The following is a 26,889-nucleotide window of genomic DNA, read 5'->3' as shown; positions in this document are numbered from 1 at the left end:
GCAGGGAGGTGGAGGTGGGAGGTAGAAAAAGACCCACTGGCACAGAGATCCAGCGGCAAATGCGCGCGCGCGCGCACACACACACACACACACACACACGCAGGACAATCAGAGAAAGAGAGGGGTATTTAATGAGACCACAGCAAGGGGGAGGCGAGGTGGCAAAGGCAGATACACAGATGGATGGACAGATGGACAGACAGGCAGAGCCCTGAATCCCACGGAACACACTGAGGGGAGCACAGGTCAGGTATGGGTTGAGAAGAGCCCCAGGGAGGGAGGGCTGGGGAGAGTGGGATGGACAGACAGATGGGCATCTCTCAGCCAGACCCCCCCTCCGACCCCCACATCAACTCCCCTCTCCCTCCACGTCTCTTCCCGGCCAGTCCTTTATTTCTGTGTTTCTGTCGGTCTCTCTCTTTCTCTCTGCAAACCACAGCTTTCTGGAGCCCCAAGAGAAAAATGGGAAAAGAAGACAGAGATGAGAGAAAAAGACGAGGGACTGTGTGTGTGTGTCCAGCACGAGGTCTGGTTGGAATTTTTAGGAGGGGAGGGAGGGAAGAGACGAAGGGGCAGAGGATGAGAAAGAGACGAACGGCAGCGCGGGGCCACAGCCTGGAAGGGTCAGGAACACCCACATGCTCCACACGCCACGCACACCGCACACGCACACATTACACACCGAGGAACCGCAATTCCTGGAAGGGAGGTCAGTGAAACTGTAGAGAAAGGGAGGCAGGGAAGGGGCTGAGAAAGACAGAGCCAGCACAGGGGACTCACACAGATACACAGGGAGGCACGTGCAGTCACAAAGCCGCAGGGGCCGTGGGGGGTGGGGGGTGGCGGTTTCCTCTTTGGAACAAGTTTTACGAATGAATGTCTCAAAGAACCAAGAGACTGGCAGTCCAGAGGGAGAGCCCGTGTCTGTGGGCCAGAGGATGGAGAGACAGAGACAGACACGGAGGCCAGTGGGCAGAGAAGAGGCAACAGACCCAGATGGACACACACCCCAGAAACATGTCCCAACCTCTCTAGGTGGGAGGGGCGGGTAGAGAGCACAAATGACCGTCTTTTTTATGTGCTTTTCTGTATCTTTCCTCCTCTGCTATAAGAAATATATTTATATATATTACTTTTTCTCCACGGGAGCCAACATCTCATTTTTCTCAAAAAGGAAAAATGCATGCAGAATAAGAAAAAAAAACATTGAAACCTGGAAGGGCAGGTGGAGGGGACAAGGAGGTCTCCGTGTCTCCAATCCCCTGCCGTGGGCTGGAAACTGAACAGGGCAGCAGAGGGAGGAGCCAGCAGAAAGGCCGTGAGATGGCGGTCCCAGCCGGGTGGACGCTGCTCTCACCTCTTCACTCCGTCTCTCTCTCGAAGAGTCGAGCAAAAAGCAAACCTGACAGAGGCCCAGAGTGAGGGAGTCAAAACCAGAGAAGGAGCCAGAGACACAGCAAACTTCTGCCTCCCTTCCCTGACCAGGCAGCACCCCATGGGCCACATCTGGGTGCATCGGGCAGAATTTCCCCAGCCCCTCAAGCTCTCATTCTAGTGATGGAGCCGCGTGAACCTCTGTTACGTGACAACCTTTTTAAGTTCCGGGGGGGTCATGGAAAACCTCCCAGAGGTGGTCTATGGGGCTCATAGATGTGTTTTGAAGGATGAATAGGAGTTTGTCAGGCTGCAGAGAGGAAAGAAAGGCATTCTCAGTTTTGGGAACAGCCTGGGCAAAGGCTCGGCTGTGTGGGAGGGCCCGGGGAGAATAAGAGGCCAGAAAGCTTGGTAAGGAGAAAAAAAAAAATCTGAGACACACAGAGAGAAAGAGAGACTTGAAAAACAGAGACAGCAGCAAGGCACAGAGAAAGAGAAACTAGCAAAAGTGAGAAACAGACACATATAGAAACAGAGACAGAAAACCAGAAGCAGCACTGAGACACACAGAGAAAGACAGAGAAGTAGGAGGAAGGAGGTTTAGGGAAGAGAAAAGAAACAAAAAATTGTCCAGAGAACCTGGGCCAGAGTCAGGGAGAGCTTGTGAAGCAAAGCCAGACAAAGAACGAGAGACAAAGGCAGAGAGAGACACAAAAAGAGGCATACACACTGAATCACAGGGCGAGCCACGCTGCCGCCGAGAGATGGAAAGGGGGCTGGGGGGCCTCCCGGCTCCACCGGCCTCCCAGCACCCAGCACCACGCAGGCGCACTCCCTACCCGTCACTGCAGCGCAGGCCAGCGCTCTGTCCCCACCAGGGCTGGGTCCCGGGCTGCTCGCAGTGTCCCTGCGCTCCCAGGCACATGTGGGACCTGGTAGGAGTGGCCTGTGCACACCCTGAGCCCACACGCATCCCTGAAGACATACGCGGTTCCCCACGCAAATGAGCAGAGTCCGGCCATACGCATCGGACCCAAGGCCCCGGGGAGGCTGAAGGTTCAGGCAGAACCACTTGGAGTGGTGTGTACACAGTACACACAAATCCCTGCACATAGAGACAGAAAAAAATAGGTTCATACATCGGGGCATACACCCGCAGGAGCCCAGACTCACAGACCACCTGGACACATGTCCACACACCAACACAGACACCCATGAGCAGAGACCCATACACACCCACGTGAACACAAAGGCACACACTCCCACGAGCCTAAACGCATACCATGCTCCTGTCTCTGTGCCCCAGACACATGCACACTCACAGGGTCTCCCGTGTCCATTCTTACCCAGACACTGTGGTATCTGGCTCGTGATATTAACAGTAAACAGAAAAACGCCTTGATTTTGATCTCCCCTCCCCCCTCCCCGCAAGCCCTCCAGCTCCAGTGCTGCCTGCAAAGACCCCTCTGACCACAGTCTGTCCCTCACCTCCCCGCCCCTCTCTCTCCAGCACACAACAGATACTCAAGAAACCACTGGCCAAATTCTGAGGTCTGTTTGTGTTTAATCAGACAATATGCAAAGTATTTACAACCAATTCCAAACCCCCCTCCCCCCCCAGGCCTGGGCTGTGGAATGTGGGACTCCCCCAGGCCCTGCCCAGAGCCGGGGGGTCCCCTAGGCCTCTGCATAGTCATCTGAAATCTACAAAACACTGTTTTTTTAAAAAAAGGGACCGTATTAGGACACCTTATACAAAGGGTGCTGGGCAGTCGGAACAGCATTTGAGATCACGCCGGGGTAAGTGAGCCCAGATTTGACCAGGGCGGACAGGAGAAGACTCGGGTAATAAACATGTATGAAAGAAAAAGTTGAAATTTCATAGGCAGGCACCGCTTGGCCTCCTTCCCCACTGGCAGGGCCTGGCTGGCTCGAGAACCCCTGGCAGCGGGAGTGTTATTGCTATGATGGGGGTGGTGGGGGCTGCGGGTGAAATGTACAACATGTCTGGGGAACAGAGCAGGGGGCATTTTTACATGTTAAATATGGACACACACATGGAGCACACGCACACACACACACGCACACGCACACACACACACGTACACGCACACAAGGGCCCTTGGCACAATGCCTACAAATTGTCAGCTGCCCCTTTTAGGAAGGGCACACTGAGGCCCGGGGAGAAGCCACCAGATATTCCCAAGGCTGCACGGCAGAACTAGGGCCAAAACACCAACCCTTCATACCACGGGCTGGCCTCACCACGTGGCGCCAGGCCACAGGATCTGGACAGGAGTGGAGCAGTTGCAGAGCAGTGGCAGTGCCATGGCCACATATGGAGACAGACACTGCAATCCAGAGAGGAAGCAGGGGCTGCCCAAGGGCACAGGGCCAGACCTGGTGCACATTAATAGACACCCCGGTCCTCTCTCATCCCAGCACAGGCACTCCTTTCCTATGCACGAGTTAAGGGGTGCCAACTTGGGGAGAAGAGCAGGGGCCAGGCATTGAAATGACACAGGACGAATTGGGGGAAGGAGGACCAGGGGTTCCTTCCTGAGGCCAAGGCCTCCCAACCACTTGGATCTTCTACTTCTGCTTGATTGCCTCCAGAGCCTGTGAGCTCACTCCCTTTCATGGTTGGCTAGCTCTGAAGGTAAAAAACCACCCACATTCTGATTGAAATCTGCCTCCTTATCTTTGAGCCATCGCCCTTCATTTCTAGCTCAGCCCTCTATCCACCTCCACTCCCCACCCCCACAACAGCCCCACTGAGCAAGCAGTGGCAACACGAATCTCTCTGCTCTCTCTAACCCATCCTCAGGCCCCTTGTCTCCTGGGCTGCCCCAGTCTGTCCACGATGCCTCCAAGGACAATCTCGCTGGTTCCTGAGGAAGACAGAGGGAGCACCGGGTTCCAATCCCGCCTCAACCGTGAACTGCTCTGTAGCCTTGGACAAGTCACATCCCCTCTCTGGACTCAGTTTCTCCAGGGGTAATACAGGGACAAGGAGTTGATGATCTCTGAGGATCCCTCATGTCTAAGGAGGGCAGGGTTGGGGGGGTCCACCCCACCCACCATCATCACGTCCAGCTAGGCCTTGGGCCGCCCAGCCTGGGAGCCACAGCACAGGGGTCTGGACCCAGTGGCCTCCACCAACGGGTCTTTCAGAAATGGACGGCAAGTAGGGTGGCAGGTAGGCCAAGGGCCAGGGGCCCATCACTCCTCTTTGGAAAGGCTCTTGGGCCAGCTCTGCAGACAGACCTGGGAGAGGCGTGGAAGTGGGAAGGAGCCAGTGTGTGGATTAGGGCGAGGCTAAGAAAAGGGCGCCCTCAGCCCCAGCCCTTCTTCCCAGTTCCTCCTGCTGAGATGCGCAGAGCTCAGGGAGGGCGTGCAGGGAGAAGGCGGGTGGCTGGGCGGAGGCCCGGACACAGTCACTGCGCCAGCCTCAGACCCCGCCCCCAGGGCTGCCCGGGGCCCCAAGCCCTTCCATGCCACAAAAGACGGAGGGGCCTTGTCCTTGGCCCCTCAGAGAGGATCAATGGCGGGCAGGCAGAGGGAGGCGAGACCCCATGTCAGGGGCCACCCAACCCAGGATCCAAGCTGAGAAGGCAGTCTGGCCCTGTAGCCTGTACCCTATAGGTTCTCTCCGGGCTGGTACTGGGGCTCGGTGGACGTGAAGTAGTCCTCCAGGAAGGCCTGCAGGTACTCGAAGGTGGGCCGTTCCTCCGGGTCCTTCCGCCAGCACTGGCACATGAGGTCATGCAGAGACTCGGGACACTCAGGCGGACAGGGCATCCGGTAGCCCCGCTCCACCTGGTCCAGCACCTCGCGGTTCACCATCCCTGTGGGCGGAGGGAGGCGTGAAGCGGCTGGCTGCGGTGAGAAAAGTGGGGCGGGGGGAAGCGGACAGGGACAACAGAGATGGCTTCCTGCCTAGGACAGGGTGGCCGTGACCATGGGGAAGGGAGCTGGCCTTGGGCTGGGAGCCCTGAACAAAAAGAGAGCCTAAGATCAGATGTTCCACCTCTTGGTTATACAGATGGGGAAACTGAGGCCCGGGAGGGGCTGTGACTTGCCCGAGGTCACCTGAGCAGAGGGGCCCCAGGGCAGGGGCAGAAGGACCAAAGATGGGCTGCTAGGCGCCCTCTTACCAGGGTAGGGCACCCGTCCCTTGGTTGTGAGCTCCGTCAGCAGGATCCCAAAGGACCACACGTCGGACTTGATGGTGAACCGGCCATAGAGGGCAGCTTCTGGAGCCGTCCACTTGATGGGGAATTTGGCACCTGCAGAGGCAGGTAGGGTCAGGAGAAGCTCAGGAGAACGTCCTGATCACTCTGCCAGGTAGGAACCATTCTCATCCCCACTTGACAGAGGAGGAAACTGAGGCTCAGAGCAGGAGCCTGACTCCCTATGGCCACACGGCACTGCCGGGACCCTGCCCACCTTGCCGAGCTGTGTACTCATTGTCTTCGATGAGCCGAGCCAGCCCGAAGTCGGCCACTTTGCACGCGAGGTTCTCTCCAACCAGGATGTTGGCAGCACGGAGGTCTCGGTGGACATAGTTCATCCGCTCCACGTAGGCCATGCCCGAGGCGATCTGCAGGCAGAACCCCGCGAGCCTGGTTCAGGGGCGACCCTGTGCCCTTCCCAGGTCACAGGGCATGTACCCAGGGGTGGGGCCATCCCCAGGGGTGGACAGACAACCAAATACCCTGCCCTTCCCAGGTCTTCAGGCAATGAAGTCAGTTTACAATAAATACTGTTGGCACAAAAAGCAGGACCAGCACCAGGTGGGGGTGTAGCACAGGGGAAAGGGCAAAGGGTAAAGGAGAGGCCCAAGACCAGATGCAGCCAGGAAAGTGGAGTGACCATGAAAAAGAGGCCCCAGATGCCCCCAGAGATGCAGATGAGTGCCAGCTCCTGCCTGTTGTCCCAAGTCTCTTCCCTGAGCCTCAGTTTTCTCATCTGTTAAATGGAATAATGGCCATCCCTATCTCCCCTGATTGTGATAAGGATTAAATAAAAACTAGCTGCTGGAGTTCCCACTGTGGCACAATGGGTTAAGAACCCAACTACAGCAGCCCGAGTCGCTGCAGAGGTGCAGGGTCAATCCCTGGCCCCACATAGTGGGTTAAAGGATCCAGCATTGCTTCGGTTGCAACATAGGTCAAACCTGTGGCTTGGTTTCAATCCCTGGCCCAGAAATACAAAATATGGAGTTCCCGTTGTGGCTCAGTGGGTTAAGAATCCACCTAGTATCCATGAGGGTGTGGATTCCATCCCTGGCCTCGCTCAATGGGTTAAAGAATCTGGTGTTGACACAAGCTACAGCATAGGTCACAGATGCAGCTCAGATCTGGTGTTGCTGTGGCTGTGGTATAGGCCAGCAGCTGTAGCTCCATTTCCACCCCTAGCCTGGGAACTTCCATATGCTGCAGGTGTAGCTCTAAAGAAAAGAAAAAAACAGAAAAGAAACAAACAATAAAGTTCCCATCTTGGCACTGCGAAACGAATCTGACTAGTATCCATGAGGACACAGGTTTGATCCCTGGCCTTGTTCAATGGGTTAAGGACCTGGCATTGCCGTGAGCTGTGCTGCGGGTTGTAGAGGCAACTCAGATCTGGCGTTGCTGTGGTTGTGGCATAGGCCAGAGGCTATAGCTCTGAGTCAACCCCTAGCCTGGGAACCTCTATATGCTGCAGGTGCAGCCCTAAAAAGATTTTTAAAAAAAGAAAGAAAAAAAAAAGAAATAAAAATTTTATTTTTTTTAATTTTAATTTTATTTTTTTGCCTTTTTGCCTTTTCTAGGGCCGCTTCCCACAGCATATGGAGGTTCCCAGGCTAGGGGTCTAATCGGAGCCATAACCACCAGCCTACACCAGAGCCACAGCAACTCGGGATCCGAGCCGCGTCTGTGACCTACACCACAGCTCATGGTAACACCGGATCCTTAACCCACTGAGCAAGGCCAGGGATCAAACCTGCAACCTCATGGTTCCTAGTCAGATTCGTTAACCACTGCGCCATGACGGGAACTCCAAGAAATAAAAATTTTAAAAAGTAGTTGTTGAGTAGTACCTACAGCAAGCAAATATTAATACATGTCTGTTGAGTGACTGAATGACTTTCAGACAGAAGAAAACTGAGGCCTGAGGTTCCACAGTAAGTCAGTGACTCCTGATGCCCAGGTAAGGGCTCTTTCCTCTGCCCAGAGCCACCACACAGCATCTAAAGTGGTACCAGGAATACATGTGGTGAGGTCAGCAAGTGTGGGAGCAATCAAGGCAAGCTTCCTGGAGGGGGCACTCAAGAATCCAGAACTGGCTGACCAGGTCGGCGCACTCGAGGCCAGGTGTGGGAGGCAGGAGGGGCAAACTCACCTGAGCAGCCATGTCCACCAGCTGAGGCAGTCGCAGGTACTTGCCCGTCTCACCCTTGAGAAAGTCCAGCAAACTCCCTGGGCAGAAAGAAAGTGGCTCTAGCCCCAACGCTGTTCCCCCTGAGCCAGGAAGCAGTGATTCCCAGACGCTGTTCACCGGGGCAGGCTGGGCTTGCTTTAACCGCACTGCAGATTTTATGTAAACCCATCTCTGAATAAAGCCTTTGTTTGTCCCTCTTGAAAAGGCAAGCAGGATGGAAAACAACCAAAGGTGGACCTCCAGGCAAACAGCATTGGGGCACAGCCATATAAGGAATACTATTCAGCAATAAAAAAGGAACGAACTACTGATACGCAGCGCAAGAAGGAAAACCCTTGGATGTAAAAGATTTACATATATGAAACTCTATGAAACAAATCTGTGAAGCAGAAAGCCCATCAGTGGCTTGTCTGGGTTTGAGGCCAGATGGTGCTGTCTCTGGAGGGTACAAGGGTGCTTTCTGGGGGTGATGGAGCTCTAGATCTTGATTGTTCTAAGAGAGGCACGGTGTATCCAATTGTTAAAATGCACTGAACTGGATGCCTAAAACGGGTGTACTTCATCATATGTAAATCATACCTCCAAAAAGTGGAATTTTGAAAAAAAAAAAGTTAAATTTAAAACTAAGTAAAGGTCAAGCCAGGAACTTGACCCAAATGTAGCTCAGCTTGGAGGATCGGGGGAGTTCTCCTCCCAAGCCTGGAATAGCCCACAGCTTTAGAAAACCAGCAAAAGCGGGGATACCAGGTGCATTGTGGGAGATCACTTAAAAACAAAACGAAACAAGAAAGGCACTCTTTGGTTTAACCTTCCACTGACATGGGAAGTTGATTCTTTCCCTTCCACATTTAAAGACAGACACGCTACACCTGCCCGAAGCGCGTCCCACCTGCCCTTTGGTGAGGACCCCAGCGAGGGGCTGCCCGCGTCTCCGCGCCGCCACGAGGGCCTCACCCTTGCTCATGTATTCCGTGACGATGTAGATGGGCTCCTCCGACACCACCGCGTACAGCTGCACCAGCTTCTCATGCCTCAGTTTCTTCATGACCTGGGCCTCCTGCAGGAAGGCCTCCGGAGACATCGTGCCAGGCTTCAGGGTTTTGATGGCTACCCTAGTGGTGCCATTCCAGGTCCCTGTATGGAAAGGGGGGAGCTGTCTCAGTGGAAGACCCCCATGCCCGTCTCATAGGGGACCAGGATCTGCCTTCCTGGATGCCAAGTTTAGCTCTGGCCTCCCTAGCCATGTGCCAAGTCCAGCCAAGGCCCAGCATCCACCCCCCCGCCTCTTTTTTTAAGGCCACACTCACGGCATATGGAAGATCCCGGGGTAGGGATGGAATTGGAGAAGCAGCTGCCAGCCTATGCCACAGCCACAGCAATGCAGGATCCAAGCCATGTCTGTGACCTACATCACAGCTCACGGCAATGCCGGATCCTTAACCCACTGAGCAAGGCCAGGGATCGAACCTGCATCCTCATGGATCCTAGTCAGGGTGGTTTCCACTGAGCTACAGTGGGAACTCCAGCCCAGCCCTTTTCTGAGCCTCAGTTTCCCCATCTGCAAAATGGGCATAATGGCAGGACGCTTTTCACAGGTCTGCCCAAAGATTAAATGAGTTTCTGGTACATGTTCAAGAAATAGTAGCTGTGGTTAGGACTCTGATTATGAGAAACGTCCCCAAGGCAGCACGTTCTTCTGAGAGTTGGGAGACATGGTTCCAACTCAATTGCTCTCTCCTGGGTGGTCACGTTCCCTCTGGGTCACACATCAAAGGTGCCTCAAGCTTTAGCAAATTTGGAATGTGTAATGGTGGGGCTGAGGTGGGGGCTGAGCTGGTCTCAAGGCAAGGCCAGGAGAGCAAGAGCTGGTATCAAGACACACTCCCCCCAAAAGGAAGACTTTGCACCAAGTTTGGCTCCCACCTCTGCCTCCTGCCCAGCAGTGGGACTATAGGCAAGTCAGTTCCCTTCTCTGAGCCTCAATTTTCTCCTCTGGAACATGGGGACGCTATAGTATCCACCTGCAGGGCTGTGTGAGGATTAAACGATATTTTAACCACTAGACCAAGTTCATTGTGAGGACACAGTTATAACAGCAGCGACTGCCATTTTATTATTATCATTTGGTGTGTTTTTTTTAGGGGGGAGTGTTTTTTTCTTTTTTGGCCACCCCACAGCATATGGAGTTCCCGGGCCAGCGATCATAACCAAGCCGAGGAGTGCCCACTGTGGCTCAGTGAAAACAAACCCAAGTAGTGCCCATGAGAATGCAGGTTTAATCCCTGGCCCTGGCATTGCCATTAAGGATCCAGCATTGTCATGAGCTGTGGTGTAGGTCACAGATGCAGCTCAGATCCCGCATTGCTCCAGCTGTGATGTAGGCAGGAGGCTGCAGATCCGATTCGACCCCTAGCTCAGGACCTTCTATATGCCGCAGGTGCTGGCCTAAAAAGCTTTAAAAAAAGGAACCAAGCTGCAGCCTCAGCAACACCGGCTCCTTAACCCAATGCCAGGGATCGAATCTGCATTCTGGCCGCTGTAGAGACGCTGCCAATCCCATTGCACCATAGCAGGAACTCCGGGCTTTTAAATTGTGAGGCCTCAGGGGAAGCTGTTCTAAACCAGTGCATTTAATCTGAGTTTTTCTCCGAGGCAGGCCTGAGGCTCCTTGAGCGGCCTTGAGCCTACCTACCCCTTCCTGTCCTGGCCTCCATCTGTGGATTGGGGCCCAGCCCATGTCTGTGGCCCTCCAGACACAGGCCATCTGGGGATTCACTAGTGAACCTGGATCATCCAGGGAGGAACGAGAGCCTCCTCCTCTGGCCTCACTCATGCCCAAGCCAGGAAGCAGGTCTGCAGCCACCAGAACAGCTGATGCTGTGGATGTCTCAGGGTTTGCTCACATGTCTGTGCCTAGAAGCTGGCTTCTTCACCCCGGCCCCTCTCCCGCCAACACCTCCCGTTTCCTGACTCTGCTGGACCTCCAGCCGGCAGGCCTTTGCCCCTGCGGTGCCTGCCACCCAGGAACCCCCTGCTCTCCTCCACCACCTCTTCCTCTGAAGGGAGGAAAGTGGAGGCAGTGATGTCAAGCGAATACTGCGGCTCAGGTGGAGCGACCTTGGGACCTGCACAGGCGATCCCTCCGCTGGACGCAGGCTCACTACCCTGCCTCCCTCACCCTGAACCGTGTCAAAAGAAACCAGTCAGCAGAAGAGAGTCTGGGTTTTGTCGGGGCTGCGAGATGTGTGTTTGCAGGGACGGGTTTGCCATTTGTCCAGAGTTAGACAGGAGATTGTTCCCAGGCCTGGAATACTCCAAACCCGGCACTTCCCAGCGCTCCTCACGTGAACTGAGGCTTCTTGTCCCACAGCGGAGAGCGAACATACAGACGCACGCGGGGCCAGCATTCTCTCAGCCCCACTGGTGGGTCCTGCTATCACCAGCCCCATTTTACAGCTGGGAAGATCGAGGTTCAGAGTGAAGCCACCCACCTGGCCCAGACTACACGGCGAGTCACTGAGGAGTCACGATGCCCCGCCCCAAGCAGGTGCCACGGTCTGTGGAGGGGGGCAGTTTACACCCCAGCTTGCTGCCAGTCACCCATATTGAAAACGGGGCCCACTGTTCAGCAGAGGTGCTGAGACTCATGAAGGTGAAGGCTGGGAGAACTAATGAGGTCTTGAGCTGCTGCAGAGACTACACTGGTTCTCAAAGCCCCCCCTGCGGGGACAGGGGCAAGGACTTACCCATCCACACCTCTCCAAAGCAGCCCTGGCCCAGCTTGACCTCCAGCCGCAGCGACTCCCGGGGGATCTCCCAGGCATCCTTGGCCAGGCCCTGAGTCTGCGGCTTGGACGTGGGGCACACAGTGGTGAGGCGGTGGCACAGGCCATCTGCGTGTTCTGAAGACAGAGGCAGGAGGTGAAGTTCAGGCCAGGCAAGCGCCCCGGGGCCTTTGGGTTCCACAGTGCATACAGGCTTTGGGGACATCCATGATGCCCTCCAGACCAGGTGGACACACCTGTGTGTACACACCCTCCCCGACACAGGCCCATGCTGCCTCATACGCCTGCTCCCTGAGGCATTCATTCATTCATCAGACTTTAAGGGGTGGCTACCTGGGCAGGTGCCAGGGAGCCAGTGGGGGACAAGTCCAGTGGAACCCTGTCCTCAGGGAGCTCACAGTCCAGGGTGGCACCCAACTTCCCTTAATCCCCTCCCAGGATCATGAGAGTGACAGAAGGGAGCTGTGCATGCAATAGCAGGAGGGCTGGGTGGAATCCTGGAAGGCTTCCTAGAGGAAGAGGTGTCTCGGCTTAGATCTGCAGAGGATGAGCAGTTGACTAGGGAATAGGCCCTGAGGAGGAATAAGCCACAGGGTTGGAGGAGCCGAAAGGAGGCCGTGGGCTTCAGGCGAGTGAGTGGGGGAAGGAGGCCCCAGGTAAGGCAGGGAGGCCAGCTGGGTTAGACCACTTAAGGCCTCAGAGTTCCATGTGGGGGTTTCAAACTCCAAGGTCACCCCTGGAGGGTTTCGATCTGGGGGAACAGGGCTCAGAGTGAACCCAAGAGTGGTGGCCCAGGGGATGGAATGGGGTGGCAGCTCCTGGAGGGAGTTGGAGGCCCAGCTGACAAAGGAGGGGAAGCTGGCGCTCTCAGCAAAGGCCACACCTGCACGCTGAAGCCTCAGACACACAGCACCCGTGGAGATCTGCCCGCAGCGGAGCACACAGGCCACTATACGTCAGTCCTCCTGGGCAGCCCCGGACATCCACACGGCTCAGCCACATTCTTGCACACGTGGCCAGGCCCGGGCCCGCCACCTGCGCGTGAGCTCCCCGCCTGCCACGCTCTTTCCCCCTCTCTGCTTCGATCGATCTAGCCGCCCCCTCCTTGTCTCCCGGTAACCGGTTCTAACCGGTCCTAGGGCTGCAGAGACAAATGACACCAGCCTATGCCCCCTCCTTCCCGGCTCACTCCTCCAGGCAGCCCCCTCCTCACCAGACAGCTGCTGGGAAGAGAAGGAGGATGGAGGGGCGGGGGTAGGGGGAGACGGGGAGGAGGGGGCCTAGGGAGGAAAGAAGGAAGAAAGAGGGGGAGGGAGGAGGGGAATGGAAGGCGGGAGAAAGGGGAAAGGAAGAAGGGGGTGCGAGACGGGGGCCCACATCCGCAGGGTGAGAGAAGCCCTGGCCTTTGTCGGCCCCAAAGCCCCCCACCTCAGGGTCTGCAGCTCCCAGGACAGGCCAAGACTGCCCCCCATACCCTCGGAGGGCTGAGTCTCGCCCGCGCCCAGCTGGCCCCCCGGAGGCCTCCCGACACTCACTGGAGTAGTAGGCCACCAGCTGCTGCAGGCTGTTGAACTGGGTGCGTGAGGTGATGTAGAAGCCGCCGCTGTCCAGCTTGCGGATCTTGTAGTGCTTCACATTGAGGCCCTTGGCGTTGTCGAAGTCGGACACAGAGAGGCAGTAGGCGCCTGCAGGGGCGGCCAGAGAGGAGCGTGACCAGCACGCAGACACCCCTGCCGCCCCAGGCCATGGCTCTGAGTGCACCTGCCCGACACAGGAGGTGAGGGAGACCAAGGCAGAGCCAGGTCTGGTCCAGCCCGTCTCTGAGCACCCCGGCTCTGGGGTGGCCACAGGGCCAGGGCCAAGTGACAAAGGGGCACCTGACTGGTGAGCCTTTTCATGCACTCTTGGTCTTGGCAAGATGTCTGAAGCCCGGGTGTGCATCCCAGCGGTGTGTCTGGGCCTCAGTTTCCTCCTCTGTACAATGGGGCTACTCCTAGGGCTGCTGGGAAGATTCGATGAGATCACATATAAGGGGGCCTGGTACACAGCAGGTGCTCAATAAATGTTTGCAGGGAGCCTAACGGGAAAGGCCCCAAGTGGCTGTGTGTTCCTGGTCTAACTGCCTCCCATCTGCGGGTCCACCCAGGGAAGCACTGTCCATGCCCTGCCGCTTCCTGAAGACTCCAGGCTCAGGCAGGTGCCAGGGGTTGGCTGAGGCTGGGGCGGTCATGGGCAGGGGACCATGTGCTGGGTGTGGCCTGAAGGCTGCCAAGGCTAAGCTGGGCCAGCCCTGGTGGCCCCCTTACTGTTTATTGCCTTTGAGTCCACAGAACCCCTGGACGATCCTCAGGGTGGGCTTACAATCTCCAGTGTAAAGAAGGGAAAATGAGGCCCAGAGAGGGAAAGCAGCTAGCCTCAGGTCACCCAGCAAGGACTTGAACCTGTACCTAGGTCTCTACAGCCTGCATGGGACAACTATGACTTTCTGCAGATGGCCCAGGCCATGTGCATGTAGAAGCCACAGGCCTGGGTCTAAGGCCAAGCCCTGAACACATGTGCACACTCACAGCCATGCCCATGTCCAGTGGCTGCCTGTGCAGACATGTCCACACCCCCAAGGACAAACCCACAGCAATTCACTCCCACACAGCAACACACAGACAACTCCACCCCCCGTGCACACACACATGCTGGGACCCACACATGGCATGGCACGGCCACACAACTGCTCATAAATGCACACACATGACATGGATGCTCTGCTTTCCCATCTCCTACTGAGCCCCAGGCCCACAGAAGCGGGAGCTTTGTTGCCATGGTGATGGGGAAGTCTGCAACCCACTTGCAGAGGGGCTGGAGAGAAAGGGAGTGATCATTCTCTGGCAGAGGGGAGGGACTGCAGAGGAACAGAGGCCAGGACTGTTGGAGGAAGGGCAAAGCCAGGTCCCAGCACCCATTCCAGCCCCCAAGGCCCCTGGAGAAGAGGAAGGAGAGGGCCCATTGCCTCAGCACCCTCCCTGGGAATAGCTCTGTGACCATCAAACCTCCTGACGACCTGTACCTGTTCCTCATCTGAGGAACCTAAAGCCAGAGAGCTTGGCCTCTTTTGCTGCACCTCTGGCCACCCCAGATAACTCAGTGCTCCTTAAAAGTACCTCCCTGCCTTTGAGCCTGTCTTTTCTCCAGCTGGAGGGCTGTTCCCACCCGACTCCACATACCAAACTCCTATTTATTCTGCAACACCCAGATCAAATAACCCACAAAGGGCTCAGTTCCCACCGGCCAGCAGAAGCACTCATACCTTTCGTGGTTTCGCTTTCTCGCACTAAGAAGGTCCCTCTTGGGTTCTCCGCATTGAGCAGTAACCTTTCTGACTCGCGTCTGGTGATCTTGCCAAAGTACCACCTGGCGTGGGAGGAAGAAGGATGGTGCTGGTAGTCCAGGCTTCTGCCCGCCTACAGTGCCTCTTCCTGGAATTTGGCTGGGCCCGGGCAGTCAGCCTCCCACTCCAGCCCAGGAGAGCAGCTCGGACCCAGCAGTGGCAGTGAGCTAGCAGGAAGCCAGAGTTAATACTCACTCCTCAGCTTGGATGGAGTCGGAAGGTGCCACGTAGTTGCTGGGGATGTAGCCCGTCTGTCCTGTGCTGAGTGAGTGGGCCAGCCACCAGTCTCCCTCTCTGAGCAAAGGGAGAGGGAGGGAGCAAAGGGGAAGAAGGGAACCATCAGCAATGGGTCCCGAGGTCTGCAGTCTTCACAGGTGTTGCGCAGGGGTGGGGTCAGGGGGGTTGGCTCTTGAGGCTGAGTGAGGTGCAGGGAACAGTGGCATCAGGCCACTCACAGCCCGCCAGGCCGAGGTGGCCTGGAGTGCTTCCTCTCCCTATCCCAGATGCCTCTTGGCCAAGGCTGACTCAGATGAGGCCCGAATTCACAGGGGCAGAGTCCTGAAATGGGAAGTGATCTGCTCCCTCCAGATAAACCAGGTCGTCTCAAGATGCCAAGAGCCACCTAGGGATTGAGGGAGGGAGCTCCCTGTCTCCAGGGAGCAAGCAAGTTGTAACAGAAGATTCCTGCCTCAGGGGGAGGTCCACTCAGACCTTCCAAGCCTCCTGAAGCCCTGAGATTTGGAAGGCCAAGCCTGGGAGCTGGTGAGACCTGGGTAGAGGCAAGGGGTGGCCCTTTGGGGGCTTGGTGACAACCCGGGCGCCAACCTTACAAACTAGAGCGATGACTGGCTTTGTTACAAATCATGGGTCACACCCACAGGGCTCCTTGACTGAAAACCACAGACCTCCTTCTGCAGCCTACCCATCTCCGGGGGAAACTGAGGCCAGAGGGGGCTGGGACTTGCCCAAAGTCACACAGCGAGTCATGTCAGAGGGAGCTGAGGTGGCGGAGCCCCAGTGCCCAGGGCCCTTCTGCACTAATTGCCCCTGGAGGAGGATGGGGAGGAGCAGGTGATGGGGACAGGGTGATGGGGCAGGAGGAGCCCCTGGCAGGGCGGGTCCCCTTGGGCTGGGGGGCAGGGGAGAGGGGCGGAAGTACCTTTGCAGCCATCTGAATGTGAACCAGGTCTGGCTGGAGCGGGGGTCCAGAGACACAGAGGAGGGAGGAGAAAGCGAGAGCCCAACAGGAAAGAAGAGGCAGAGATGGGGGTGGTGAGAGAGAGAGAGGCAGAAAGAGCGAGGGAGGGAGCGGGGGTGCCAGGCGGTGCTGGGGACCAGGGACAAGGGGACAGGGTGGGGCAGCCACAGAGGCCTCGCATCCAAAGCAATCAAAGGGGAGGGGGAGAGGGTCCATGGGGAGGCCAACGGGAAGGGCTGCCTGGGAAATAGGGGCCAGCGCCCTCCATTCCCACTATGCTGATGGGAAGACTGAGGCTGGAGAAGCAAAGGCTCTGCTCAAGGTCACACTGTCCACCCAGACTCCTGACTCCCAGATAAGAAGGAATCCTTCCCTACGGGGGTGGGGTGGGGGGGTGGGGCATGATACTTTGCTGAGCATCTGGATCAGAGGCTGCTTTTGACCTCACCCCCCACCCCCCACCTCCCCCACTGACACCGCAAGCAGGATGCGCTCCCCCATCCCCATTGCCAGGACCTAGGGAGAGAAAGGCTCTTGCCCACAGCCACAGTCTGGACTTGAACCTGGACCTCTGGCTCCTGGTTCTGAGCTGTCCCTGACCTATATTCTTCAGCCCATTTTGAAGATGGAGAAGTTGAGGCCGGGAGAGACAGGGGCTGAGGGAGCTCTTTGAGAACAGGTGAGTACAGGTGAGCATCCCAGAGCCAGGGGCTCAGCCACGAGGGCCGAGGCTCCACCATAGGAAGGGAGAGGGCTCCAGGGTAAGGAAAGAAGCCCTCAGATGCCCAGAACCTCCATCTACCCCTCTGTGTACATGGCAGGGGGCGGGGGGGTTCCATAGCTGTCTGTCCCATTTGACCTTCAAGGCCACCCTGCAAAGAAGGAAGGGAGGCCACAGCTCCCAATGAAGAAACTGTAGCACAGAGATGTCTCGGAACCAGCCCAAGGACACACAGCACGCAGGCCCGAGTAACCCAGCACTTTCTTTGTACAGCTGGGGAAACTGAGGCAGAGAGCGGGACAGAGACTTGCCCAAAGCTACACAGCAAGACCTCACATCACAGGCAAGGGCTGAAATCTTCCAATCTAGAATCTTCATTTCATCAAGGGAGAAAAGAAGGCACAGAGAAGGGCAGTGATTTGCCCAAAGCCACACAGTGACAGAGCAAGGGTGAGAAGCAGGGGCCCTACATGCCAGCGGCCAGACCCAGCAGGCCTCCGGGATGCCTGCAGCCTCCCCAGGCCCCTCAAGTCTCGGAAACCCTCAGGGAAACTGGGGGAGACAGAGGAGGAGGCAGCAGGGCTCGGGTCAAGGGACTGGGCTGAGGTCTGGGTCAGAGACTACAAAAGAGGGCAGACTAACAAAGCCAGAGTTTGCAAGCTGGCCTCAAGGGAGCTCCCAGCCTCGCACTCACAGTGGAAGGCCGACAGGACCGTGTGCCCAGAGGCCAGCCAAGCAGGGCCCCAGAAGCAAGGAAGGTTCAGCTCTGCTGGTGTTACCCAGAGTTCAGCCGGCAGAGCCTCCGGCTCCCGGACGCCAGCCCTGGGTGAGTTTGGGCTCACAGTCCAGTTTGGTGGGTTTTATCTCATGAGGGCAGGGAAAGAGCTGCACTGCCATCCCACTAAGGATCCAAGGACCAGCTTCAGCCTGGGTCCAGCTCAAGGGGCACCTAAGAACTTGAGCACCAGCGTCAGACCATCCTGGCGCCATCCCAGGCTGTGCTACCTTGGCCCCGCCTCGGTTTCCTCATCTGCAGGATGGGGTTACTCATGCCCCACTCCCAGAATGGAAAATACCAACACAGGGCCTGGCACATAGGTGCTCAATGTGTGTGGCAATATCTTATTTGGCTAAAAAAGAAGGAAAACGATGAAATCTGCCTCTCTATGGTCCCCCTCCCCACTCTCCAAAAAGTTTTTTTAAAAAAAGAAACAAAGCAGCTCAGTCCCAGTCTCCACTAAGAATTTGCTGTGTGACCTTGGGCAAGTACCCTACCCTCTCTGGGTCTTAGTTTCCTCATCTAGAGGAAGGCGATAATCTTCACCACATCTCCCTGGCAGGCAAAGCGTGTCAACAGTCAGCATCAAGCCAGGCTCGGAGTAAGCTGTGTACCGTGATTATCCTCTGGGCTTCAGTTTGCTCCCCTGTGAAATGGACATCGCAAGCCCCATCTTCCCGTGCCCACAGTCGGGGAGGGTCGACCCTGCCTCAGGTGGCTGTGAGCTGGCCCTGCCAAGGGTCATGGACTACCCTCCCAAGGAGAGGCACCACAGCTCCCCAGATCAGTCCAGTCTGGCAGGGATCCCAATCTGAGCCCAGCGTCAGAAGTGCCAGGCATTAACCTAACAGGTAGAGCAGATTTACTGCATCTGGCACTTTCCCTGGGGCCTGGTCCTCACCAGCCAGGCAGGAGGCGGTGGGGGAAGGAAATCACACACTTGCCCTGCCTGAGCCCTCATCTTCCCACACGTGGCCAGAGGGGAAAGCCCTGGACCAGGAGTCTCCAAGCTACGATCCTCCATCCCCACCGCTGTCACTAGCTGTGTGACTTCAAGCTACTGACCTCACCTCTCTGAGCCTCAGGATCCTCTCTTGGGAGCCTAGTCTTTGTGGCTAATCCAGGCTGGCATGTGCAACAGGCATGTGGCAGCTCTGGGACCTGGAAAGTCATGCCAAGTTTGGGTCCTTCTATTTAACTCATTTGGGCTGTTGGGACGGGTTCTAGAGGCACTTTGGGGATTTTGGACAACCTAGGGCAGCCGGGCACGGCCCAGGCAAGTTTCCGGGCCCTGAGGCCCGGGCCTGTGGGTGATGTGGAGAGAGCAGGGTGAGGCCGAGGAAGGTCATGTGAAGACAGCAGGAAGGGGTCCATTGCTCCACGGTGGGGAGTGGAACTGGTGTGCCCAGGGCAAGGGGGCAGAGGCCAGCATCCCCACAGAAGCGGCTGGAATCTGAGTGGGAGGAGAGGGCAGCTTGGGAAGCAACCCAGAGTCAGACTCAGCAGGGCTCTGACCCCTGAAGACAGATGCCAGGGCAGGGGGGCTCAGGGCAGCCATACCTCAGCCCTCGGCGGACTTCCTCGGACCCAAGGCCACACAGCACCCAGGATTGTAGGAGCAGGACCATTGGGCAGGAAGATCCAGGGAGCAGGGTCTCTAGGCTACTACTGTGAGGAAACCACCCCCCACCCTCGGCCCGCCCCAGCACAGACTTAGAAAGGCCCTCACTCACACAGGATGGCCAGGTGGGGCAGGAGGTTGACAATGATGGACCCTAAGCAGTAATAGTGGAAGGACAGGCAGGAGGGTTCTTAGATAAAGTATGAGACCTGGACACCTCAAATTTGGGTGACCCATCTTCCACTAAGCCCCGCCCCCCACCCTGTTACCCCTCCTCTTCCCCTAATGCCAGCCCCCCCACTCTACCATCACCCAATGTCTCAGGCAAAGGAGCAGCTGAGTGCTGTGATGTGACGAAGGCTCCTGAGCCTTTCCCACCCGCCAATCAGGGCGCCTCACTTCCAGGCCTCCATCACTTCCAGGCCTCCCACAGCCTCAGACCCAACAGCACATCCTGCAGCTGTCCTGGAAGGCGGGAAGAAGGAAGGGCAGGAGTGAGTGAGGGCTGCCCTCTGACTCTGGGTGAAAGACGCAGAGGTTTCCAGAGCCTTTCCTCTGGCCATGCCTTTGCTCTACCAGCTGTGACAACACTGCCCCACCCCACCCCCACCAGATCAAGACACCCTTCCCACTGTTGCTGGCTGAGGTCCCCCCAGTACTTCAAAGCCTCCAACCTGAGTCTGTCCATCCCTGCTCAGCGCCCCCGCCCCCCTCCTGGCTCCTCTGTGAATCCACGGAGACCCTCCTCCAAGGGCTGGGGGCCACGCCTACTCCTCCCAGCTCTGCCATGACTAGCTGTGTGACCTTGAGCAAGTCATTGCACCTCTCTGGGCCTCAGTTTCCTCATCTGTAAAATGGAGCGAATATGCATGTCCACTTCCCAGGGCTGTGCTGCTGTACAAACAAAACAACACAACTGAAAGCGCTCAGCCTGAGACCCCGTTTACCCGCAGGGCTCAAGAAATGGTGGCTATTTTATTACTGTTCACCTTGTGCACCAGCTCTACCTGGGCACCCCAGCCCCCTCCCCAGGTGCTGAGCAGCAGGTGATGGGGGAACCCAGAAATGTGGCAGGCCCAAGAGCAACCCTCAGGGAGTTCCCAGTTTGGGGGGAGGCAGATGCAAACAGCTGGAACCATAAGAGAATCAGAGCAGCCCTGGGACTCAGACAGAGGCAGGTGGGGGGAGCTGGGAAAGCCCCCTCCCCCAGGGAGAGCAGCTTAAGGAAGGGAGAGAGCTGCTGCCCAAGTTCCAGTCCTGGCTTTGCTACTTGGTAGCTGTGTGACCTTGGGCAAGGGCCTTCACATCGCTGAGCCTCAGTTTCCTCATCTGCAAAATGGAGGTGGCTCCTCCCCCATCACTGTAGCCCCGGCGGGCGGGACTGCAGCAGAGTAAACACGAGGACAGGGGTAAAAATGCCTGCTCCCTTTTTTCCCTTTTGCCTCACAAAGAAGGCGGTTCTGAGCTGGATCTCGAGGGATGAATAGGAGTTCGCCAGACAGAGATGGGAGAAAGGGCATTTCAGGCAGAAGGAACAACATGCACAAGGTCAGGGAGGCACGAACAAGCAAGACATGCTTGGAAACAGTGGAGATGACCAACTTCCTTAGCCAGGCCTTTGAAGATGCTCATGGATCGAGTCTACTCTACCCCTAGAACTCGGTGTCCTTGCAGTCCTGAAGGTATCCGCCCCTCCAGCGCTCCACCCACCTTGACGGGGACGGCTTTCCACCACCCCCACAGGCCACGTGACTTCACAGGGCTTCCTTCAAGGTCCTGCTTGAACCTCCCAGCCCTGGTGGTCACCACAAGAGGGGGACACACAGCAGGGGCCCCGAAGCCTGCACTGACCCTGGCCTCGTCCTCTGCCTGCCACTTGGCCTGGACTGGGGCTGGGGCCCGGCCACACTCTGGCTGCAGGAGGGCATGGCCTTCTCCACCCAGGCCTCACTGGGCCCAGCACTGGACCCTGCATGCGGCCGGCACTCCAGGTGGGCTGAACGGGGAGAGGGTGAGTTAGCAGGATGGGGACGGGAATGGGGTGTGATGGGGAGTGACGGGGTGATGGGACAACCCTCCCCATTCTCAGCCTGGGGTGAAGGGCAGGATCTGGTCAAACTAGTGGGGATGAGGACAGAAGCTGGGGAAGCTGGAGGGGGTGCAGCCAAGGGAGCCAGACCCTAGGAAGCGCATGCCGGCAGCAGCCCCACCCCCACCGCCAAAGCGCCCCCACCCAGCCCGCCCCGCCCCCGGAGTGAGTACACACCTGACATCCACCTTCCTCCTAAGGGCCAGCGAGAGAGAAGCAGAGAGAGGGAGAAGCTGAGACAGAGCTGGAGGGAGCAAGCACTGGCAGGGAATGGGGAGCGGGGGTCCCCGAGGCTGGGGGGATGCTGGGGAGCGGGGGATGGGAAGTGGCAGAGAGGGGACAGCAGGCCCTATAAGGGCAAAAATGCAGCAGGTGTGGGGCTGCATCCTGCCCTCCCCACTGTGATCACCCCTGGGTATAGGACCCAAAGCCTGCCCCACCCACTGCCCATGACAGGTGTGGCACCCCACCCTGGAAAAGGAGGGGAGCGGGGCAGAGGGGAAGGACTCCCATCCCATGGCTACAGCCCCACTCACCCTCACCAGTTCTTTATCCCCACTCACAGGGCCCCCCCTCCCCCTCACACGCCAGCTTGGCTCTTGGATGCCATGCCCCAAGGCTGGAGTTCCTGCAGGTGAGCCAGAGATGCCCACCAGGGTGCCTGCCCACCACCCCTTATCCCATCACCTCATCCCCATGCCCTATCCTGACCCCTCTCCCACTGGGTCCCCCAAATGGGTCCCCCCAGCCCTCCGAATGTGGGCCCCTCCCTCTACAGCTGGAGACTCCGGCTTCACTGGCTGTCCCAGGCTCTCCAGTGCCTATGTGGACACAGCCTCCAGCTCACAGGCTCTGCTTTGTGTGGTCCTGGGTCCCAGGCCCAGTCCTGCCCTCACCACCTGCAACTTCTGCGGGTTCTGTGATCTGGAACGCTGTGCTCTGTTGACCAATTACAGAGCCTTCCCAGAGCCCCTGCCTCATCACTCCTGCAGGCCCCAGGTCAGCTCCCTGGACCTTGGCTGCCTTGATGCTGAGCTCTCCCCACTGCCCATCAGGCTGGCCTCCCCACTCTGGGGTCACTCAAAGCTGTCTGTCTCAAGACCAGGCCCTGGATCAGGGTCCAGAGGGGTGACGGGGAAGGGGGGGCGGGGGACTCACGTGTTGTTGACAATCTGGAGCCGTTCCCCTTTCTTGAAAGACAGGTCAGTCTCTGTCCGTGACTCATAGTCATAGAGGGCTACAAAGGTGGTCACCCCGCCTGCAGGGCAAGAGGGGCGTGTCAGAACGGCCAAGGCCTTGGCTGGGGGGAGGGGCGGAGTTGGTCTCCTACCACCAGCCCAGAGGCCTGGTCCCATTCACAGGGGGCGGGCCTCTATGCATGCCCACCTTGTCCAGGGGTCCAGGCAAGCCTGTGAAAGGTGTAGGAAGCATGCGTGTCTCTCCGTGTCTGAGTGTGCCCACTGGGCTCTAGGTTATGCTAGCTGTTGGTTTATCTGTTTGGTACCTGTCTTTCCCATAGAAGCAGAAGCCCCCAATAACAGGCATCTTTGTTTTGATCCTAGAGCCTGGGGGTCCTCTATGGGTGTCTCCGAATGAGCTACTGACTCTGTGTGTGTGTGGCTCTGTCTGAGGGTGTCCGAGTAAGTGTCGTGTTTGTGTGAGGGTCTTAGGTCTGTGCGTCTTCAGGACCTCCAACCTGCTCCCCGTGCCTCCCTGAGAAGCCCCCAGCTCTCATGGCCTCAGTTTCTCTCTCTCGTCCTCTATCTCTAGGACGATATGCTCTGTATCAGATTCACCCCTAAAGGCAATGAAGTGTGCCTGGGACTGCTATATTACCAAGGCGCCAGCAGAGGGCGCAGGGGCGCACCTCGGCGTTCGGCGGGGCTCTGAAGACCGAAGCCCCCCGTCTCCCTCCCAAAGAGCCCCGCCCTCTTGGCCACGCACCGCCTCCAGTCCTGATCCTTCTCTGGGCTGACCAGAGCCAAGAGCAAAGCCTCCAAGCTGCTCCCTGTGCCTCCCTGAGAAGCCCCCAGCTCTCACGGCCTCAGTTTCTCTCTATCGTCCTCTATCTCTAGGTCCTTTATGCTCTGCATCGGATTCACCCCTAGAAGCAATGAAGTGTGCACCACACTTTCCAGTTTATAAAGCCTCCAGGCAACTCCCAACAGTCCCCAAGGCCCAGTAACCCACAGGCTCCTCCCCTTCAGTGAGAGAAAGAGCAGAGCAGCCTAAGCCCGACAGCTTAGGCACCCGGCACCCACACTCCCAGGCCCACTGACCAGCCAGGGGCCCCGCCCTCTGCGGGGAGGTGACAGTGTCCGAGGAGTTGAAGCCACCAAACAGCTTGGGCTCGGCGGCCGCAGGGGCGAAGGCCGTGCTGGGGCCTCGATGACCATCCGCGGAGGCTGGCTTGCTGGGGGTCTGTGAGGTGGGAAAGGCACCACCGCCACCGCCGCCGCCGCCCCCGCCGCCGTGGGTGTTCTCGGCAGGCTCCAGGCTGCGGCGCCGCTGGCTGGCGTCCTTGGGCTTGCTCTTGTTGCTGCCCATGGTTCTGCTGGAGATGAGAGAGAACCTTAGGGTGAAGACCTCAGGGAGCAGGCCGGGCTGCCGGGGTCCCTAAGCTTGCACTCCCACCCATTCTACAGACAGGGAAACTGAGGCTCAAAGAGGTCTCTTTGGGTAAATTAGCCTTCCAGAACCTCAGTTTCTCCATCTGTAAAATGGGAACAATGATGGTACCCATGAAGTGCTTCTTTGGTACAGGGCCAAGCACAGAAGAAACCTCATAATCAGAAGCCCTAACCTCCCCAACCTTCCCAGGTCACTGTTTCTCTCCATTGGGGGCAGGGCCGTGTCTGAGTCACATCTGTGTTCCAGGCACATCGGAAAGGGCTAAGGGTTTGTTGAGTTAATACATGCCTGACTGAAACTGTCTCACACCAGAGGGAAAGTGCTAAAAGTTGCAGCCAGGGCAGGGGTACTGCAGGCAGCTGGAAGAAGGAGAAATGGCTGGGAGCTCACTCCAGCCCCAGGGCCTTTGCACATGTGGTTCCCTCTGCCTGAATGCTCTTCCCTGATCCCTTCACCAGAGTAACTCATGCCTCCTTCAGTTCCCAGCCTAAGTCAAGTCACCTCTTTGGAGGCAGCATGTGGGGGATGGGAGGGAAATGTTTAGGGGTGATGGATGATCTTGACTGTGCTGATAGTTCCGTGAGTGCATCCATGTGTCAAAATTATCAAGCTATACACCTTAAATAAGTATAGTTTATTGTATGTCAATTACATCTCAATACAGCTATCAAGGGGGAAAAGTCACCTCTTTGGGAAGGGTTTCCCAACTCCTTTCACTGGTCTAAGTCCCTCTGCTTTTTGTGCCTCTTCTTGATAAAATGTGGCCCAGATTTGGGGGTTGTTTATGGGTTTATATGATTGTTGTCATGGGCCTTTGCCTGTCTAGCTCACTGCTGTGCTCCCTGCACCTAACACAGGGTATGTATGGCACAGTAGGTGCTCAATAAACAGCTGGACGAATGAATGAATCTCTCAAGAGTTAAGAGTTCTCTGAGCCGGAATTCCCATCATGGTGCCATGGGATCAGTGGTGTCTCTGCAGCGCCAGGGTGCAGGTTCAATCCCCAGCCTGGCACAGTGGGTTAAAGGAACCAGCATTGCCACAGCTGTGGCTTAGGTCGAAACTGCTGCTCAGATCTGATCCCCGGCCCAGGAACTCCATATGCCAGGTGGCGACCAAAATAGAGGGGGAAAAAGTGGTAGAGATCTCCGAGCCAGAAATCTGGGAGGGCTAGAGATCAGGGAGCAGAGAGACACCCAAGCTGCACACTCCCCAGGGATGCCCGCAGCCCTGCCACCCCTCTTCGCTTCCCATGTCTCCATCCTCAGGTCCTGGCTCCCACCCACCGTGCCTGGCCAGGTCTCCCCCCACCCCCCACAGCCATCCCTCCCAGCTCCCTCAACTTGGCAGCCCTGACAGGTCACCACCTCACCTGGTGGAAGGCAGGGGCTCTCCCAGAGGACCTGGGAAGTAGCCCGAGGTCTCAGCACAAACACCAGGTATGGAGTCAAGGGTCTTGCACTAGAGGACCTGCTCCACCTCTCCCTGCTGGGTGACCTTGGGCAAGTCACTTCCCCTCTCTGGGCCTCAGGTCCTCATCTACAAAGTGGGAAGAAAGCAGACCTCTCAGGACTGTTGGGAGGATAGGATCAGAAAGAGAAATCACCACGGCTCTGACTCTGGGATCAGATTTCATCAGGCTCTGACTCCAGCAGGCCTGGTGCTGAGAACTACCCAGACCTGAAATATCTCTCATTCCTGCCAAAGCGAGAGTGAGGCTGGGTATGGCACAGTGGTTAAACGGCTTTGGGGAGATCCCACTGTGGCTCAGTGGGTTAAAGAACCCAACATAGTGTCTGTGACGAGCTGGGTTCCATCCCTGCCTGGCCTCACTCAGTGGGTTAAGGATCCAGCATGGCTGCAAGTTGCGGTGTAGGTCATAGATGCGGCTTGGATCCCACATTGCTGTGGCTGTGGTGCAGGCTGGCAGCTGCAGTTCCGGTTCGACCCCTGGCCTGGGAACTTCCCTATGCCACAAGAGCAGCCCTAAAAAAAAGAAAGAAAGAAAAGAAAGGTGACCTCTGGAGCCAGACTCCCCAGACTCAAATCCCGGCTCTGTCCCTCGTCAATGGCATGACCTCAAGCAAATGATTTAACTTCTCTGTGTGCCCATTTCTTCATTCGCAAACGACTGGACATCTGAAGGCAGCAAGGCAGAAGGCTGGGAACATGCGGTGACCCTGCCCCATCAGCTATCCTGATCCTGTGATTCTGGACCTGCTGGTGACATGAGCTCCAATTATTCTCCAGGGGATGCTGCAGGCCTGGAATCTGTCCAAAATTTCCTCTGGAAACCCATGAATGGAAAAAGGTCCCCTTGACGGGTTGGGGCCTCGGCAAGACTGTTTGCCCTGAGCACCAAGCCCAGCTCTGTGACCCTGCCCTTCCCTATGTGACCTTTAGCCAGCCCCTGTAACCCTCTGGCCTCAGGCTGCTCATCTGCACAATGGGGTCATGGCTTGCACACTCCCTGGGGACCATCCAGCTCAGAGAATGTGGGGCCGGGAAGGCCCTGGGGAGACCTGCTCACTGGGGCCTCCTGACAGACATGCCAACGGGCCTAGGAAGGCCAATTTCTATGGCAACCCAATCCCTTGAGGTCATGGTTCCCATCAGCCCTCATACAGGTGGTGTCCCAGGGGACCTCCTGACCCAGTTACCGACAGCTCCAGGCTTAATGGAGGCTGGGCCCCCACCACTGTACCCTCCCCCTGCCTGCTCCCTGGTATAGCGGTCACAGCACCAACTGTGCAGCAAGCCCTCTGCCAATCAGCACAAGGGGACACAGAGAGGATCTGGCCAGGTCCTGCCTCAAAGGATGCATGCTCTCACAGGGGACTTGTTTGTGGGACTTCGAGAAGAAATAAAAAATTACAAAAAACAT

At 57.2% G+C, this 26,889-nt stretch overlaps 1 protein-coding gene across 8 annotated transcripts in view; it reads right to left on the bottom strand.

The window, feature by feature from the left end:
- Nucleotides 2,915-26,889, bottom strand: part of SRC (SRC proto-oncogene, non-receptor tyrosine kinase) — a 53,893-nt gene continuing 29,918 nt past the window's right edge. For 3 of the 8 annotated variants that reach the window (XM_021077973.1, XM_021077974.1, XM_001928614.7), the window contains 12 exons: nt 25,378-25,544; nt 23,654-23,928; nt 22,533-22,632; nt 15,163-15,261; nt 14,887-14,990; nt 13,121-13,270; nt 11,547-11,702; nt 8,755-8,934; nt 7,762-7,838; nt 5,824-5,977; nt 5,532-5,663; nt 2,915-5,222 (listed from right to left, as the gene is read on the bottom strand). In XM_021077973.1, the coding sequence (XP_020933632.1) occupies nt 5,014-5,222; nt 5,532-5,663; nt 5,824-5,977; nt 7,762-7,838; nt 8,755-8,934; nt 11,547-11,702; nt 13,121-13,270; nt 14,887-14,990; nt 15,163-15,261; nt 22,533-22,632; nt 23,654-23,921 (1,629 nt within the window). In that variant the 5' untranslated portion in view covers nt 23,922-23,928; nt 25,378-25,544 and the 3' untranslated portion in view covers nt 2,915-5,013. Of the gene's footprint in view, nt 5,223-5,531; nt 5,664-5,823; nt 5,978-7,761; nt 7,839-8,754; nt 8,935-11,546; nt 11,703-13,120; nt 13,271-14,886; nt 14,991-15,162; nt 15,262-16,126; nt 16,160-21,551; nt 21,570-22,532; nt 22,633-23,653; nt 23,929-25,377; nt 25,545-26,889 lie in introns of all 8 variants that reach the window. The other 5 variants (XM_021077969.1, XM_021077970.1, XM_021077971.1 and 2 more) reach the window with 4 other exon arrangements.

This window comes from Sus scrofa, chromosome 17 (genome assembly GCF_000003025.6).
Source record: "Sus scrofa isolate TJ Tabasco breed Duroc chromosome 17, Sscrofa11.1, whole genome shotgun sequence".
Taxonomy (NCBI): Eukaryota; Metazoa; Chordata; class Mammalia; order Artiodactyla; family Suidae; genus Sus; species Sus scrofa.
The sequence above is the reverse complement of the archived record's forward strand: the minus strand, read 5'-3'. Positions and strand labels throughout refer to the sequence as shown.